Source organism: Nelusetta ayraudi, unplaced genomic scaffold (genome assembly GCF_046127955.1).
Source record: "Nelusetta ayraudi isolate G7.1 ecotype Tasmania unplaced genomic scaffold, CSIRO-AGI_Nayr_v1 ptg000006l, whole genome shotgun sequence".
In the NCBI taxonomy this organism is placed as follows: Eukaryota; Metazoa; Chordata; class Actinopteri; order Tetraodontiformes; family Monacanthidae; genus Nelusetta; species Nelusetta ayraudi.
Genome location: NW_027466056.1, coordinates 4,567,366 through 4,585,901, shown reverse-complemented (window position 1 = coordinate 4,585,901; position 18,536 = coordinate 4,567,366). Strand labels below are relative to the sequence as shown.

Below are 18,536 nucleotides of genomic sequence, written 5' to 3'. Positions count from 1 at the left end.
GTTGAGAACAGTATTGGGATAATTCCTTCTTCTTCTTTTTATTTTATTTTTTTTCCAAAGCCCTGCTTTGCTGCCGCGTGCCAAGAAAGTGTTTTGTCTTCCGCGGCTGGTCATCGAGCAGCCAGAGAGGATTTACGCCTTATGCTCAAGAGCGTTCCGGCAACGGGGCTCGGACTTTGGCCGTAAAAAGATAGGGTTCGGAGGTGCATTAAAGCGGCTGGTGATATTTTTCGCCCCATAAAGGCCCTTGTTTTTCATTTCGCCCCATTGATCTTTTTCAACAGGCAGGTTCAGAGGAGTTAGCGTGACCTATGAATATGAATGCGTGCTTTGAATTATTCGAGTGCAAAGAGGAAAATGCGCGCGTGTGCGAGTGTGTGCGGGCGTGTCCCACGTTCAAGCACGGGCGCCCCGCATCTGACGGTGTTTGTGCTTTACAGTCGTACGGCTGTGCCTGATTATGCAAGCGGGGTTCATAGCACTTAGCCTCATGGGCTACTTATAGACCTTGCGGTGCTTTTTTGGCAGATCAAAAAGGGAGTGAAAGGTGGGTGACGAGCTGTGTGCGTGTGTGTGCGCGCCTGTGATATTAGCCATACATACATTTACATAAATCCATGTCAGGTAAAGCTGTAAAACACACCAAACACACGTCTATTACGGTACGACAGCGCGCACACACGTGTTTAAATGTGTTATTCAGCAGAGCGGTGGCATCAGAGTGATGTTTGCATATTTTCAATAATTAATGCTTTCGAGCAGTCCTGAGACGCAGCGTGACATCTCATTCAAAACAACAAAGTGTCACTTAAGTCACACATTGCAATGGGACTGCGTTGCAGCCGCCTTGGACTAGAAAATTACCCCACAGGTCCCAAATTCTCCCAAATGAACAAATCTTGTCCGAGCTAGCTAACAGTAGCAACTAAGTTGCCAGGTTAGTGATTATTTGCCACTTGGTGATGTAAGATTTTTAGAGCTGTCAGTGTTAACACATTAATCGCGATTCATTAAATGCATTCCATAACGTTTAAATGTTGTTGTTTTTTTAATTGCATTTCAAGCGTGAGGCTGGGTTCACACTGGAAGTGTAGGCGCCGCGGAACGGAGCCTGCTTCCTTTCGGCGCCCCTGCCTAACCGATGTTTCTTTTCCACGCAGTAAGACACAAGTTCACAGGGTTGTTGGTGGTTGATTGAGAACAGAAAAAAAAATGTCTTTTTTTTTTTTGTTCCCCGTCAATTCCCTGCTGGGGAGAATACTTAATCAAAGTCAACGCTACTTGGAATTAATCGGTGCGTGTGCCGTACCAAGGCAGCCGGCATTAAAAAAAAACCTCCCTCTTTACGTTGACGCGGGGCAATTATTCAAGATGATGTACCAATTAGGCTAGGTAGCTGGCTTTGTGTGCAACTTTGATTTGCTAAATGAGGAACTGTGTTGTTTGTGGAGGCCTGCAAGGTTTATTTTCAGCAACTGTGCTTCACTCAAAACTGCCTCAGCGTTACTCGGTTTTTAGCAAACGGAAGCAAGGGCTAATTGTTACAATGGCTGCAGGTCTGCCTTTGGAGAGCAGATACGTAGAATTATAACGAGTTTAATTCAATCTTCTTATGAACGTCTCGGTAATATGGCGCACCCAGTCTTGAACGAGCTACGCCTTGTCTGTAATTTTAGCTGTATTGCCACCCTAATGGGTTTCCGCAGCCTCGTGCGAGTCTGAGTCTGAATGAAGACATCCAGTGGCTAACTGCCAAGCAGCCGCCTCTTAATCAGGGCAGACTCAGCCTAAATCGTTGTGAATTTGCATTTCACTTTGCTGCCCATTTTAACCGTCTTGACTACCAGCCGTTTTGGGGGCCCCTGTGTTGGATAAACAAAAGGGATACCTCGTCCTGACCCATTTCAAACGAGCCCGAGCTTAACGCTGCCTCTGTTGTCGCCTTCATGTGTTTTTGTTTGCTTGTTTTTTTGCCAGATTTTTCGCTGCCTAAATGACAAGAATTGGAGCTCTCCATCATTCTGTGATCTATAGTGTAATTATGGATACAGTTACAAAGTCAGCATTCGGCTCAGAGGCAGTGCCGTAATCTTATTTTGGGATGGCAATTCTTTCGCAGCGCACCGCAATATGAGGCCAATGGAAGAAGTTTTTGATGGATGCAAATGGACTGGCGAGGTGCAATGAACGCAATGATTCTTCGTGTTTTTCCAGCTCTTTGCGCATCAGCGAGGAATCCGCTCCCAGTGTTTGTCTTTATCTTTAGCAATTCAACAGGGCCACATCGCCAAGCCTCCTTCCCTCCTCTCCATCCATCTATCTTTCCTCTCCGTCCCAATTGCGGGCAGTATCTAAAACATCCTCCCTCACAACCTTCTCTCCCGTGTCCGCTCCTCCAGGATAACTACGACTGCTGCATGCATGATGGATCTCAGGAGGTACCCGCTGGACGAACAGAATTGCACCCTGGAGATCGAGAGCTGTGAGTAGAAAAGGCCCTCAGTGCCTTCAGGCTGCCGGGGCAGGCTGAGGGTTGGACTAGCTCATTATGAGATGGGAAGTTTTCTAGCTTGAGGAAAAGAACCAAAAGATTTACTTTGACAACCTGGTTTGTATCTAATAAGTCTTGGATTTCAGATTTCCTAAATGTGGTCTCAAATGAAACTGACTTTTAAGGCAAGTCAAGTCAAAGCAGCTTTGTTTGTACGAAACGTTTCACACAAAAAAAATGACAATTCAAGGTGCTTTACAGCAATAATAAAACAATCAGGGACACAAACCGCCCATAGCAATGGTTATTTCAATTCTGCAAGACATTCCTCCATCACAAATTTGCAGGAGATGGAGCTAGCCACTTGCTTGGGGGGGATCTGCAATCCATTTCTATTCAAACAGCTCCCATAAGGTTAGCTCCTCCCATCCTCGCTAATCTCTTTAGCAGCAGCTATATGAGGTACAGGTTCTGCTTCCTGGTCTTTTGGGGTGTTAAATGGCAACCAGCAGCTTGGTTTCATCCCCAATTGACTCTTCTTCGTAAATCCTTTTAATCAAATATGTTTAGGTTCTCGGTTGAGGGAAGTTAAGGGAACTGGATGGTTTACGGATTCAAGTCAGCAAAACTGCTCCACTTGCCACTACGTAAATTTCAAAACCGCCTTCATATCTCGCTTAGATGGAGATTGGATCTTCAGAAAATTTAATTTTACTTAAAAGCGCTCCCTGTTGAAGGTTGAGAAGACAGATGAGCTAATTATGCTAATTGTAACACCATAATGATCCTTCAGTAGGAGTCGCAGGTTTTTCAAGACGAGAAGATGTCTGCTATTTCCCTGAGTACTTCTGAAATTTACGCGAACTGGGGTGAACCCGATAAGGCGCCTGCCTTTTCAAAGCAACGTCTGGTCGTCTGGAAACAACTTCAAACAAATATTTTTCTTCCCCCTGTATATTTTTTTGGGGCTCTTCCCAACTGACAGCCAGTTAGATGCAGCAGCAACACCACAGTTCTTGGGTCTCCAGCGACAGTCCGACAGATGGTTACACCTTGGCGTGTTTTTTTTTTTTTCCTGTGCAGATGGCTACACCACAGACGACATCGAGTTCTACTGGAAAGGAGGCGAAACGGCCGTGACGGGGGTGACAAGGATTGAGTTGCCTCAGTTCTCCATCGTCGACTACAAGCTGGTGTCGCGGAACGTTGTGTTTTCCACAGGTGAGCCCAAGCTGGAGTTTGTCAGAGCATCTCATGGATAGCTTCATGATAATTCTTGCTGTCTAATTAAACTAATTTCATGACGCATGCAAACTACGCTCAAAACACACAATAACAAAATACCCTAAGACAACAAAACGCTACCAGATTAGCAAAAAAATCTTTTGACGGTTAATTAAAATGTTGCTTTTTTCAGACTGGTGCGCATGTGGCCTTTATATTTAGGTGTAAAATAAGTTAGGCTACTAATGCCAAAAATACATGAAGCCAAAAAAGCAAATGACTTAGAAGGAAAGAACAAAAAAAAAAAACACGTTCATAAGAGGGCAGGTGAAGCTCGCGCCTCCTTTCTTTGGCAGTGTCATTATTGGTTGTCACAGAACAAATCGATCCAGCTCTATTTATGGATTACCAATGGCATCCTTCATCGCCGAGTAATCACTCAGGCAAGGACATGTTGTGGATAAATGACAGAGTTCCGTATACAGGAAAGCATTTACGATGTCTCGTATTTTTTTATTTATTTATTTTTCGGTTGCCTTTGTTTTGATAAATTGATAAGAGCGGAATTTAACCATTTCACCCATGGGGGCCTCCTGATATATGCGTCGATCCTTCGGTTTTTATGTGTCTTTCGCTGGGTTCCTAAATCAATCTAATGTTTTATGCCCTCATTCAGTCCCGGATGCGGAGCGTCACTTTCGCTCCTTAACTGTGCATTCCTGTCAGCGTAGACATGAGCAGAGGCGGCTCCTTTGCAGCGGCGCAATAAAAACCTATGCAACATTTGGCAGTAATGTCTCTTCTCACTGAAGTTACCCTCATGAGGAGGAGGAGCGACAAAATCTGAGAGGGGATATGAACGCTAAATCGTCGTTAAGCGTCTGTGTTGAGGCCACGTAGACTTCCTTCCGCAACTCACTTCCTGCTTATTGTCTCAAAAAATGAAAGCAGGCGGATTTTGAAATTCTAAAAAAATAATGAGATACATAAAAAACAAACAAAACAAAAAAAGGACACGTTGTAAAAAGCTGTTTTCTGAGGCTGACAAGCTGGAAGAGCGAGACTCCAGAGTTGAGATCCAAACAATCCAGCTGAGGCGCCAAATTCCACGTTAGCTTCCTGACCTCTTTGGTAAAAACGCTTGCAAACGTGCTGAGACAAGCGCGCAGGAGAGCATTTGTTGACCAGAGAGGTGCCACACTCCCTCCCTGCGAGTGACGGACAATTAAAGTTTTAGTGTCCAGCAGTCTGCCGCTGCGCTCCTGGCAGGAAGTGCAAACACATCAAAGGTTCCCTGCGAGGCCGTATAATGACTGGTTTTCCCTCCAAATGTGCTTCTCGCCAGCCTTGAGTTCCCCCCTCCCTCTCTTTTCTGCCCTTTTTTTTTTAAACCCACTGTCTTGGCATTCCTCTCACACCCCGAGTCACTTCTTCTCCTTCCCATCTTCCTCTTGTTACATCCTTTCCCCTCTCATGAGTTGTGGTAGGAGTCCAATTACCAAGCTGTCTGACAGGAATAAAAGCCCCGGTATTCAGGGTATCGTATATTCATGCGGGAAGGGGCGCACAACATCAATTATTCTCCTCTAAGAGTGCAACGCAAACACTGATGGATTGTTTATGGATGTATGTATGCAAAAGCACGTGCGACCAGACAACATTTGCCACGTTGATTGCGCCCGCCGCCGCCGTGTTTGGATTACATCGGAGCGCGTCGTTGGACATGGAGACAACACTGTGATTTTTTTCTTTTTTTTTTTAATTGGACGTCTTATGCGGTGTTAGGATAACTGCAGTGGCAACATCTTTAAATATTCAACAACCTGCTGATTTTTATATGATATAGTCCATTAATTAAGACGCTGATGAATAAACTCTCGTTTATATAGAAAACATCAAATGTTGCACAGCAGCTCTGAGGGAATGATTTAGTACCCTTGTGTTTGCCGTTCCAAGAATGATCTTAAACAAGAAAAGAACCCGATTTTGTTGAGGCGCAAGTGATACGATAACAACAATTTTCAAATTATGCTCGAGGGTTTTTGTGTTCTTGGGTAGATATTTAAACCTTCAGCATACTTAAATTGATGTATGTTATGAAAATACACCGATACTGGCTTCATGCATTAGTAAATACATGTGTATCGCTTTACATTGAATAGGTTACTGATGGACACAAAGTTAGCTGGCCCGCTATTGTGACATTTACAGCAAAATTAAGTCTTAAAAAGGTTTCATATTCGACCCATTTGTCAGATCTGGATAGCTGTGGAGTAGCCTGGCGTGATTAATTACATCTAAAAAAGAAACCGCTAGATCTCCAGCTCACAGCATATCCAGTTTTAGCATCTTGCTCAAACAAATTCTATGTTGGAGCTTCCACGCCTTCTGAAGGGGACAAAACAAGGTGGCTGGAAGGCAGCCCAAGAAGGACGAGCCAACACTTGGCTGGGGGAGCTGTCAACAATGTGGGAGAGGCATCATTGGTCATTGTGACATCACAGAGGGCTGAGTTCTAGAAGTAGTTGGAGCAAGGGATAGATTTTGGGACTGGAGGTCAAATTTTGCCAAAATGTGGGAGCTTTTGTGCCGTCTATCGTTTTGGATTGTTCACATTTTTGTGTCAACTTTCGAGACTGTTTACCAACACCATTGGCTTAACTTCTGCAACTGTCCCCGCAGCCTGCGTCTCAACCCTCCCTGCTCCTCCCCCGGTGCCTCACACATGGCGTCCCTCCCACTCGCGCATGTTGTTTGGTGTAGCGGTTACAGCCGGGCGTACCGACTGTAACCGCTACTGCCCACGCATGGACCAACGGTGGCCTCCTCATCTCGGAGGCTGAGGCCAATGCCGGCGCGCACGCAGATAACTCCCCATCTAAGCCGCAGGAGCCACCATTAAGGGTGTATTTAGAGAAGCAAAGGGGATATTTTAAGACCTGCAACAGTCTGTTCTCATTTACACACTTCCGTTTGCCGCGCGCCAACTTTCATACAGCTGGCAAGACTGTGTGCTCCAGATATAATAAGTCAAAATGGGGAAAAAATTTATGTCTGAGCTTTAACAATCTATTTGTAGTTTTGCGATGTAATATACAATTTCTAACCTCAAAATACATTGTTGGGTTTTTGCTCTTTTTAAAACCTGCAAACACATCACATGCTTGACATGTTACACCCTATTTACTCGCAAATGGCTAACAAGTAGAGCAATTCCACAAGAAGTGGGCTGGTGTTTCCCATTCAGTGTGTTAGCAAAACTTTGTCCCCCCAAAATTGCCATCCGATCGTGTGCTACGTTCTTTGGCGGCACCTGGGCATGTTTTCCAACCGCTGGACTGTGCAAACTTATTCTGTGCTTATTACCATTGTTAGCTGGGATGTAAAGACTTTCGCTTGGATTTGTGTATTACTAAGAGAAATAATTCATTTCCAAATATTTGAATGTGCCAAGGAGGAATTTTGGCTTGAAATTTAAGGCTCCCTAGAAAGGTCAGAAGTTCATCATCGTCATCATCCATGGCAGGATGTTTTGTATGTAATAGTTCAATGAAACCTGTCCAATATTTGAAAAACAAGCGAGATGCAGTGCCTATTGAGAAAACATCACGCTAGCAGGAGTCGTTGCATTATACATATTGCTGTTTGAATGCAATAATGGGGCTCGTTACGTCATTTGTTCAAATAGGCCTGTCTTGATCGAGTGAACCAGATTTATGCGATGTGAATTTGTCAATAAGGGTCGCGTGGTCTCTGCCCTACTATGTCACTTACGCCAGCTGATTGCAAGTATATATGGCTAATGGAATTTGTCAAAGGAGTCCGGGTCTCTGAATAACAGAGTGCCAAGCTAACACGCAGAGTCGTCTCAGTGAGGGCTGCTCTTGTGTTCCCTTCTCAAACTCTTCGGCTTTGGCTGGAAGCCACGATGTGAAATCCCGGCCTTTAAAAAAAGGGTGTGGGGCAAAAAGCACTGGACGGCGAAGGCAACGCGCCACAGATTCCGTCCAATGAGGAGACGTACGGCAGCAGAGAAGCTTTTCCATCAAGCAGTTTGGCAGATCTTGCGAGTGAATTATGGAGGTTGGATGAAGAAAATTGGTAAATCAGAGAAAAAAAAGTGCTAAAATTTTCATCGCCCCGTCCCAAATCTTTCATCGCATCATCACAAAATAGGGTTGCAGTTTAGAGAGAGAGAAAGAGTGAGCGAGCGAGCGCTGGTGTGCATGGGTTAAGGGGGATACTTGTTTCCATAGCAATAAAGTCATCCCATGTTGACTGGGTTGCCATGGAAACTGAAACAAAAACACAAGGTGTCACTGCATGCTCTGATGAATACTACAATTCAGACACGTTTGCCGTCAATATTTCCATGTTTAGTCACTGAAGGCAAGGTTAAGAATGATTTAAGGCCCCCTTCTGCAGGATCCATGTGTGCCTCATCTGTCTCTCCCTCGCAGGTGCCTACCCACGGCTGTCCCTGAGCTTCAAGCTGAAGAGAAACATCGGCTACTTCATCCTGCAGACGTACATGCCATCGATCCTGATTACCATCCTGTCCTGGGTCTCCTTCTGGATCAACTACGATGCATCAGCAGCCAGAGTGGCACTCGGTGAGAGGCGGCAGACTCTCGGGGTCTTTTCTCTGATGAGTAACGGGAACAGCCTTGGGCCGCCGCCTCTCGGCAGGATTCCCGAAGCAACGTGGATTTGCACGTGCAGTTAGAAGCCAGATCAACATTGCTGGCACGTTGTAATGTCCTCCATGCCTTATCTATTATCCTTTAAATTATGCATGTAACCTTGCAATGGATGTCATGTTTTTGTTTTTTTTCTCAGTTGTGTGTTTCCTGCAGGGTAGAGTGGAGAAAAAAAAAATCAACCTTTACTCTGACCAAAAATTGGAACAGCGGTAGAAACATGACTGTTTCGACCGCTGCTGTGGCCACCGAGATGCCTCAAGGCAAAGTTAAAAGAGAAAAAAACAAAACAAAATAATTACGATCACGTCTCTAATGAGCATAATTTCATTTTATTGAAGAGTGCGCATGTGGGTGCAAAGGCCCACTCACTGCACGGCTTCCACGGAGCAGTAAATAAGGCGAGGAGAGGATAGCAGCGGGTCGCGCGATCGTAATCATCCAGATTCCTCCCGTGAGGCCGCCGCGCCGGCTCCGTGCTTGCTGAATATTAAAGCCGGCGGCCGTAAATGGCACCGGAGCTCACGCCGGGGATGTTGTCAACAAAGAGCGAGGTGCAACTTAAAAATGCAAATGAGACACAGGGACTCTCTGATGCGAGTGCCATTAACAGTAAATGTGCGGTTGCTAAGTTTCCGTCTGACCCTTTCAAAAAAAAACAATGGTTTAGTTGTACCTTCTCAATGATTAGATGCAGCAATTCTTGTATTTAATGAAAGAACAGGGTTAAAGAATTACTACCAAAATGTCTTGAGTGACCAGAGATCACGATTGTGATTTTATTTTATTTGTAAGGTAGATGTTTTGGCTTGCTACGATAAAAGATGATGAAAGATAGTATACTACAGTACTGTAAGGCGAGGTACTGTGCTTAACTGTACTGTACTGCACAGTATGGTCATTGCTGAATGGGCTCACGCTGTTGCTGACTGGGACAGAGAACGAACGGTGAAGAATTCCAGTGTAGGATGACTGTGCAGACAGCAACACTCCTTGTAATGTATCCTGCCGACTGATGACTCCTTTGGTTCATGCATCGCATTTACACGGCTGGTTAATGGAATGGGAATGACCTGAATTCACTTTGATCTGCTACCTGGATCAGCAGAAGCAGACTGGAATGCAAATCCCAATAATCTCATTATGAGTGTGTGTAGACTTTATATTTACATCCAGAGCTTTTTTGCATTCAGGAACTTCTCAGACTCCTTTAATGGCTTGAAATTTACAGTCGCTACTCTATTCTTCTGAGTACACCCTATATTTGTTTCTAATGCACCTGCGCATGTGTGACAAGTACACTTTAAATCCAGCAGCTGCAATATCCTGTACACTCCTCGTTGCCAGAGAGGCAACCGGAGGTTCGTTTACTTCTCTTGATGGATCATTACGAGCTTTCAGCAGGTACCTGAGAGGCAGAGGAGAGCCTGCGTGGGCACGCCGGCGTGCATGCGCACGCGTCAGCTGCTTTTGTATGTGCAAACCTGCCAGTAAGAGCAGTCTAATGACCAGGAGGAAAAATCAATGCAAGGAGGCATGCAGGCAAACAATTGAATTGTTTGAAGGAGAATCTCATTTTCCTGAGCAATTTCCACAGACTGCCCGGCTGCAGATGAACGGCTTGTGCCCTAATCCGGTTGCAACACTTCTCCGGCAGTCCTGGCCTCCATTTATAATCATATTACGTCCACAGTCTAAGTAAGGTGTGCGCATTAGGTTTAATTGGTGTGGGAGCGCTATGTGTGGAACGAAAGACAGGGCAAGTTTGAGTCGACTGAGTTTTCCTCCACACCTTGAAAACCTTTGTCTGTGCGCACGTGTGCACACAACGCACACCTTGAACTGTTGTGCATAGATAGCAGGCACCTCGCTCTGTTGACCTGTGATGAATTCAGTCACACAATTAGCAACGTTTTTGAATTACCCTTACCTGCGTCCTACAGTGACAAATTCATCCCCATTTAGCAGCCGCCTTTTTAGATCACACATGATATGTTTTACAAGGTGGAGCCATGCTGTCAATGGCCGACTGGCTCATGATTAGCAGATATTTGATTGCTGTGCGCCTTTGACAACGGCAGCCAAGGTGAAGGAGAGATGCAGGGACATGCGACCGGGGACGTGGGGGGATGGGGACTGGAGCAAGGAGAGAAATTGCAATTGCCGCCGCCACCACCACCACTGGCTAAACGATGGAGTGATTTGGCCTGTTTTTTTTCTTTTTTTTCTTTTTCTCTACACAAAGAAGATGACCAGGAGAGTCTGAGACAGGGAAAGAGATAAGGGGACAGAGCACAGAACAATGTGAGCAGACAGAGTGGAAGGGTTAACGAGGACAAAAGGGAGAAAGACGGGGTGAGAGAAACCCCGTAAAATGCCGCCGCTCCCGAGAGAGTGCAACGACGTGATGGAAAAGGAAGGGGGCGGGGGCCTGTGTCATGGCTCCGTGATTAAATTGTCCGAATGGAGGAGCGAGGGAGGAGAGGAGGCGAGGGAGTGAAGGACAGAGAATAATGGCGCAGCTGAGAGAACACCTATAAAGAACTGGCGTGTCGTCGGTCAGATCCCCCACATCCCCAAGATAAAAAAAGGGGAAAAAACTCGACAATGATTCAATCGGCCGATGGGAGCGGAGGCGCAAAGAAGCATGTGCACGAGGCACTGACACCGCATCCGACAACGTGTGGACGGACACACAGCGCTTGTGTTAGCCTTGTAATGTGCCAATAAATCACACTAAGGGCTTGGCTGACCTTAGCTAGCCCACTTCCTCTTCCCAGCCCTCTGACTGGCTCCCCGTCTTTCACTGTACTTTATGGTGGGGGCGCGCGCGCACGCACACGCGCACACACGCGCACACACACACACACACACACACACACACACACACACACACACACACACACACACACACTCCAAGCCCTGTCTGCACATGTTATGTGTGCGCAGCCTGGTCTCTGATAGGCTCCATTAATTTCTGGCAATGGAAGATAAAGTAGTTGAGGTCTATCTGCCATATATCTATAATGAGATAAGATGTAGCATTATTGCAGAGTGGTAGGGTCAGGGTTTTGCGTGAATATCAGAATGACTTGCGTTTATTGGCTGCCTTGTGGGAACTAAGCAGCAACAGTGAAGAATGTTAAGCATGTGGTAGCCCCTGTTAGCATCCAGTAGAACGCGACTGACGCTCAACACGGAGACTTTCGTGGAACAAGGTCTCTGTTTTCACAAAATGTGTTCAAGTCAAAGCCGACTAAAACCTTGCAGACAGTTTGTATTGTATTTGTTGTGCATCTAGATGACAAACAGAGGGCAGCACAATGCCAGGAGATTCCAGACAGCAACAACTGGATTCTTGATGCTAAGAAATCGAAATGTCACAAGGTCAGACGTGGCTTTCGGGGAAATGGACAAGGTGGCTGATGAGCAGAGTGAAACAATGCTATTTCACCGTTGACATGTCTGTCTGAGCATGGTAATTCATGGAGTGCTTGCTCAGATTTACTTAGTATTCCCCTCAACCAACACAATTCAGATTTATTGGTGTGAATCCAGTGAGGTAATTGGGCCTTTGTTGACTGAAATAATTGTGTCACATATACCCACTGTAAGCGCTGATGATGAAAAGGTCTCCATCTGTACTATTTTGGCATGACCGAATACAAAGTGGAAGCTAACTTTATAAGCAGATAGCACATAGCCACGCCACCCAGTTCCCCCTTGTGGTTAAGGTTACTAAGAGCTAGGGGCGAGATATATGCTGCAATATTCTAATGAGTTATTTCCGCTTGATGACCACAGGGCACTTGGAGGTTTTTCGAGGTAGACCTTTGAATTTCAATGAATCACAGGCCGCACACTCACCTCAGCTGCTGTGTGTGTTCATGCAAGTGAGGCAACACAAGCACACATTGGTCAGGAGATCGTTTTGTGAGAGTGCTCAAGCAGAAGACGGCACACTTTTTCCACCTTTGACCCTTAAACAAGACAGTCTCAGGGCCACATAGTAATTATTTCTTCTTCACGTTACTGCAGCTCCTAACAACCACTCCAAACAGCTTCAGCGGCGCATTCCAGAAATGTATTCTTTGAAAATATTCTTGTTCCCATAGTGACATATATGGCATCTGTTGGTGCATTCTTTGATGTGAACTTGAGGTCATTGACATGAGGGGAGCATCTGTTGGAATGACAGGGTGATCCATATAGATGGGCTGGTATGTGACAGGTTTAGACTAATTAGGCATCCAATTTGCCCTCCCTGATTGACGTGACTATTGGTGAGAAAGCCTTGAGGAGGAAAACAAGCTTTCTTTTCTTGATCCGGTTTATTTTATTTAGCCGCACTGGACTATAAGCCGCAGGTGTTTCGCCAGGAAACGGGTCCGCAGAGCGGATCGGTTCGGCGGCCTGTGACTCTGGACTCGCACCGCGGATCCTGTTTGCGGGGTCCCGCTGGTCATCTCAGTTAATTGGTAAGGAGTCGGACCAGAACTGGAGGCAGCGACGCACCGGAGCTCACAAAGACATAAAGACAAGAGAACATACAGACGAGAGCCGAAACAGAAAAGTTGCGCACTGAACCCACTGAACACACGTCGAACCGCTGTCACTTTTTCTTCATGCGCACTGGAACCATTAAAGTGGCTTCATGAACACTGAACCCAGAAACCACCTGGCACTGTTCATCCTCCTCCTGCGCACTGAAACCGCTGAAGTCACTTTCTTCAGTGTCGGAGTTGAACAGCCTCAGAAGAGCTTCGTCACAAACCTCTTCTGTCTCGTTTTTACACTTCCTGCTAAAGCGCCCCCTGGCGGGTGAAGTAAAATCCACAGAAAAGCCGCATAGTTCAAAGCGTGGGAAAAAAGTAGCGGCTTATAGTCCGGAAAATACGGTAGCTAGCTTTTTATTCTGACGTGTTCTTCTTCTTCTTGTTTTGCTCTTTCAAAGGTATCACCACGGTGCTGACCATGACCACCATCAACACCCACCTTAGGGAGACACTGCCCAAGATCCCCTATGTCAAGGCCATCGACATGTACTTGATGGGTTGCTTTGTCATGGTCTTCCTCGCGCTGCTGGAGTATGCCTTTGTCAACTACATCTTTTTTGGAAGAGGGCCTCAGATGCAAAAGAAGCTGGCCGAGAAAGCAGAGAAGGCCAACAACGAGAGGGCCGCCAAGTATGATGCCGCAAGGGTGAGTTGGGGAGTTGCTGATTAAATCCGTCTAAGGATGGAGTTGAGACTGAATTGAATCAGAGGAAATCGATAATGCCAGGGTCAAGGTGAAAAATTGGCAATGATACGTGTGGATTTATTTGTTAGTTTTTCACAAACAGAAAGAAGTTAATGGCCAGTGGGATCAATGTTGAATCATGCTTTGACGGCTTGATGGCTTACTTTCTAAGAAATATTGTAGCCAAAGCAAAGTCGAGGTTGAACTGCTTTAAACCTCCTTCTCTCCTAGCACGATAAAACCTGGCTACAATTACACTGAATTTCAAGTTTATTTCTATGAAAAATAATGTCTCCTTATATCACATCATTGAGCTTTAACGTGATTTAAAGGGCTGTTGTTGAAAATTTGCAAAAATAATTTTTGCTCGCACACGGTGTTGAATATTTTCATCTCCTCAGGAGGCAGGTAGTAGGACCGCATCCCTAAAGCGGTCCAATCAGGTTAGAGGCCTTCGCCACTCACGCTCGGTGAGTTTTTGTCCCATGAGACTGGGCTTCAAGTCAACTTTGCCATACCCATCAGTTGACATGGATGTTAATCTTTTTCTTTAACTGATTTATTTCGCCAATTTTTTTTTTCTCAATATACCCCATCCATGGAATGAATCAATCGGCAACGGACATCTTCATGACATCAACATCTTCTTAGGAGTTCTCATTTCCAAAGTTTCCCCCTGCGACATTGAAAAGATGCCAAGCCTTGTATACAATGTGGAGTCGTGTTCTTTCAGGAGTCAGACTCAATGCATGCAGTTTCTGTAGAGTCATTAAAAGCCACATTTCTCTCGCAGCAGTGGGCAGTCACGACAAGGACCCCAATCATCTATCATTGCTCTATTGGTGGCATCGGCAAGGATTCCTTTTTGAATAAATAGAAGTCATAATTAAACTGCAAGATTATTCGAGAATATATCCAGTTGGCATTTAGGGGCACCTTGCAAACCGCAACAATAATTCACTTGTGGGAAATTGGTATTGGGCTCAAGCGCTGTAGAAAGAAAATGTCTGGACTTGTGTAAACGCATTAAACTTTTTAAGAAGGGGTTATGCAGAACTTCTACAGCATCTACATTTGCATGAACAGCCACCATTGCTCATTACTGCCTACTTGTTTTGTATACACATGAAGCATGGAGTATTTTGTTTGTGTGAAGGAATTAATGTTTTTTTTAGGCTTTTATGGTAGTTGTATTTGTTTCAGTTGTCACCAGGAGCATGACGTATATCAGTATTGTTAATACATGTTTACATTCTTTACTTTCTGTCATTTATCCAAACTGTTGGTTAAAACCTGGTCCGATTTTAATTAATTGTGTTAATCATACCTTGTCACAAGCCTCCTTGTTGTAATGCCAGAAAGAACATGAATGGCAAAGACAAACAAGTGTGAGTTAAGACTTTTCTCACAATGAAATTGCTTTTATTATGCATTGCAACACCCAACAGCAACAGTTAGCAGTTAAGATATAATGTACAACAAGGTATCGACCTCATCAAGAAATGCTTTTCAATGACTGATCTAGTGGTAGTTTGTCTCCAGACTGTCTACATTTCATAAAAATGAATTGTATCACCTTTTTTCTAAAGTCAGAACTTGGAATGCTCCCATGTTACCTTGGTAAAAGCAGACCCTGACATATACTGTTTTAAAATGAGTCATTGGACCTAAAGCGAACACAGATAAAAAAAAAGTCTACCCATACTCTAGATTGGAGACTCAAACTAAGAGGTCTTGTAGCTATTTTGGAACGTCAACCAACAGCCCAGAGTCCCTGTGGGCTCTTCATGACTGCATCTACATTTCATGGTTTTGACTGCACCATAGAGTGGCGGAAAGTGCATTAAAACTTTGGACGGCTTCCTCGTTTGCTGCCCCATTTGTTTGCACAAAATGTCGTTAATTAGTTTTCTCATCTCTCTTTGCGCACTCAGGCAGAACCGCACGGCCAGGGGAGCATCCTGCTCACTACCCTGGAGATCCATAACGAAGTGGCGGGAGGCGAGATCACCACTAGCGTGGCGGACATTAGAAACTCTCAGTCCATGGTGCAGTTGGACAGCATGGCCTCTGCACACATCCAGTACCGCAAGCAGAGCGGTGGAACGGGTCCGCGCTTGGCTAGCCGCCACTCCCTGGACCGGTCCGCCCAGTTGAAACGAAATCGCCTGCGAAGGCGGTCCTCACAGCTCAAAATCAAAATCCCTGATCTGACGGATGTGAACGCCATTGACCGGTGGTCACGGATTATCTTCCCTTCTGTTTTTTCACTGTTCAACCTTGTTTATTGGCTCTACTATGTCTGATTGGACCGTCTCTTTTGTTGACACGTTTTTCAATGTTTGATCGTTTATGGTCCATTTTGTCCCTTCCTTTATATTCCTGTTCTTGTTTTTATACATGATGGATGGCACTTGTCGAGTACAAGACTGTGGCACTACAAGACATAATAGGAGCTGATCGAGACAAGACTGAGCTACGGACCAAGTTCTCGTAAATCGTTTTTATATTTGCAGTCTTTGAATCCTTAGTACCAAGGTCTTTTTATTTTATAAACATGTACTGTAATTGGGACTTGTGACATTCATTTCCCAACCCTTCCCCTTTCAGTAAGGTGTAAATAGAGTGATACAAAGCCAGCAATTGAATAAGTAGTACAGTATTTGCAACAGCAACAAAAAACAGCAGAGTGCAGATAAAGAATTTTCTAATCAAACAACACGCAGGACACTTTATACGACACAGGTGATCGGACAAGTGCAGGCAATTCTTTAAAGTACATTGATCAAACTAATGTACAGGTAAGGTCACTATGCACTGTTAATGCATGTAATGATCAGCCATAGTGACGTGACTCTTTTTGCCTTTGGGGTATGTTGCAACTTTTTCGAATGATGTGCATTTGTTTCTAGTGTAGATAATCTACGGTATACCTGCTATCGGTAATATATACCCAAATACAATAACTCAAAGTTGAGGACATGCTCCTCACTGTTCAGGATGATGGTGACTCAGGTTCTGAATTAGTTACTTTCCTGCGTGTCGATTTTTCGTGTAAAAGAAAGGGTTCAAATTATAGTATTCCGCTTTGGTGATTTGTTAACAGTTGGGAAAAAAAACAAGCACAAACATGAGCAAAACTGCCATTTTTGTTCGTTCAATGTGAATTGACGGCACCTCACGTGCTAGCATGACTGAATTGCACTCCAGTTTATCTAACACTCCCACCCCCTACCCCCCAAAAAAAGATGCGACTCAAACAACTGCCAAGGGCCTTTTGGGGTGAGAGTTCTACAACCCATGAGATACTATGATATTTTTGTACTTGGTGTCTTCAGGTATTTGATTTTCTAACCTGTATTTGTTGGTTTTGATTGTTCGTTAAATCTGTTCTAGAGATGGAGAGGAAATGTTACTCCCATTTCTTTGTACATAGAGATGTATATACATGAATGTATATAAATATAAATATATACAAATATAAATAATACCCAACCCAAATGACGGAATATGGTACATTTCGTGATTGTTGCTCTGGCAATAAACTGTCAGACTCTCATACTTAAAAAAAGAGAACTTAAAGGACGCGTTTCATGCATCAGTTTAGTTCTGGAGCATCAGCGTTGCACTCTGAAACCATCCATGTGAGACCACTAACACGTGGAAGTTCTACAAAAGACCCTGTGTGTATTTTCACCCTGCATTGCGAAGTTCCAATGTGTTCCATTTACCTCGGACGTCGCAGTTTGGAGATAGGAAATGACGCCAAATCTGAGATGAAATGCTTCCAATTGCAGAAGCAAGATGAACATGTTAATTATGTTTGATGTTAAGCATTGTTGGCCAATATAGCCACATGTGGACAGCACACGTAATGATAGTTTGCCCACTAAAGCACAAATATAGGAGATGTCATGGCACAAAAATGTTGGTAATCAACACTTTTTACTCAATGTTTATGAAGCAGCTTACATATTTAATTCAGGACTCAGGATTTTTGGGGTTTGTCCGATTTTTTATTTTGTGACTGTTTGGCAAAAATTCCACAAAATTCGACTTCCGAGGTATAATGGGACACACCATCATTGTAGGGCTCAACCACAACACAGCTGTGAGCAATGCAAATGGATTTCATTGATTCTGCTGACAGACCTCAATTACCGGTCGGTCGGCTAATAAGCACATGCTAGTACTGAATGTATCGGATCCATTCTTCAGGGAGAGGATAATGAGCCATGGTCATCATTTCCCCCATCAGAATGTAACAACAATTCTTTAGTGGCGAGTGGCGAGGAAAGCCTTGATGTTTTCAGGAGTGCGTGAGCGAGTTGGGAAGTGGCGGAGGGATGCTTGCTTAAGAGAGGAGACGGGCGTGACGAGGCCGTTTGGTTTTTTACTGTAGTTTTTGTGGATCTAAAAAACAAACAAACAAACAAACTGTGCCATCCGACAGACAGTTGCAGAGCAATCACCAAGCCACCCCAGCTCATGGACGATTATGTATATTGAAAAGCATCGTGAATGCGTCCCACAAGCTATTTGTGCATGCACAAGAACACATGTAAGGAAACGATGACGCCCAAGGTCTGCTGTGATTGACAAACTTGGGCACTTTTATTTTTATTCTGAGTTTGAATTAAGTGGGAAAAACAAACAAACATAGCTGTAAAGTATTATGTGTACAGATTGATTGATAAGAATTGAATGTATTTTGCTTGGATTGTTACTGCACAGATGCAATTTTCTTTCTGGAAACAGGAGTGACCTCAAACCTGATTATTCAGGGATTTCGAACAAGTTCCCATTCAAGTGGTCCCAAGTTTCTTGCCCGATTCCCGACCTGTTTTCTACTGTGTAGACAGGACTGAATGCACAATGCC

The 18,536-nt window shown here is 44.5% G+C and overlaps 1 protein-coding gene across 4 annotated transcripts in view; it reads left to right on the top strand.

Annotated features, from left to right (window-relative positions):
- The window catches only part of LOC142881842 (gamma-aminobutyric acid receptor subunit beta-3-like), a 52,726-nt gene extending 35,838 nt beyond the window's left edge, over positions 1 to 16,888 (top strand). For 2 of the 4 annotated variants that reach the window (XM_076016205.1, XM_076016224.1), the window contains 6 exons: positions 2,400 to 2,482; positions 3,575 to 3,712; positions 8,176 to 8,328; positions 13,370 to 13,617; positions 14,058 to 14,126; positions 15,591 to 16,888. In XM_076016205.1, coding sequence (XP_075872320.1) covers positions 2,400 to 2,482; positions 3,575 to 3,712; positions 8,176 to 8,328; positions 13,370 to 13,617; positions 14,058 to 14,126; positions 15,591 to 15,962 — 1,063 coding nt within the window. In that variant the 3' untranslated portion in view covers positions 15,963 to 16,888. The remainder of the gene's footprint in view (positions 1 to 2,399; positions 2,483 to 3,574; positions 3,713 to 8,175; positions 8,329 to 13,369; positions 13,618 to 14,057; positions 14,127 to 15,590) is intronic. The other 2 variants (XM_076016214.1, XM_076016232.1) reach the window with 1 other exon arrangement.
- Positions 16,889 to 18,536: the final 1,648 nt, after the last annotated feature.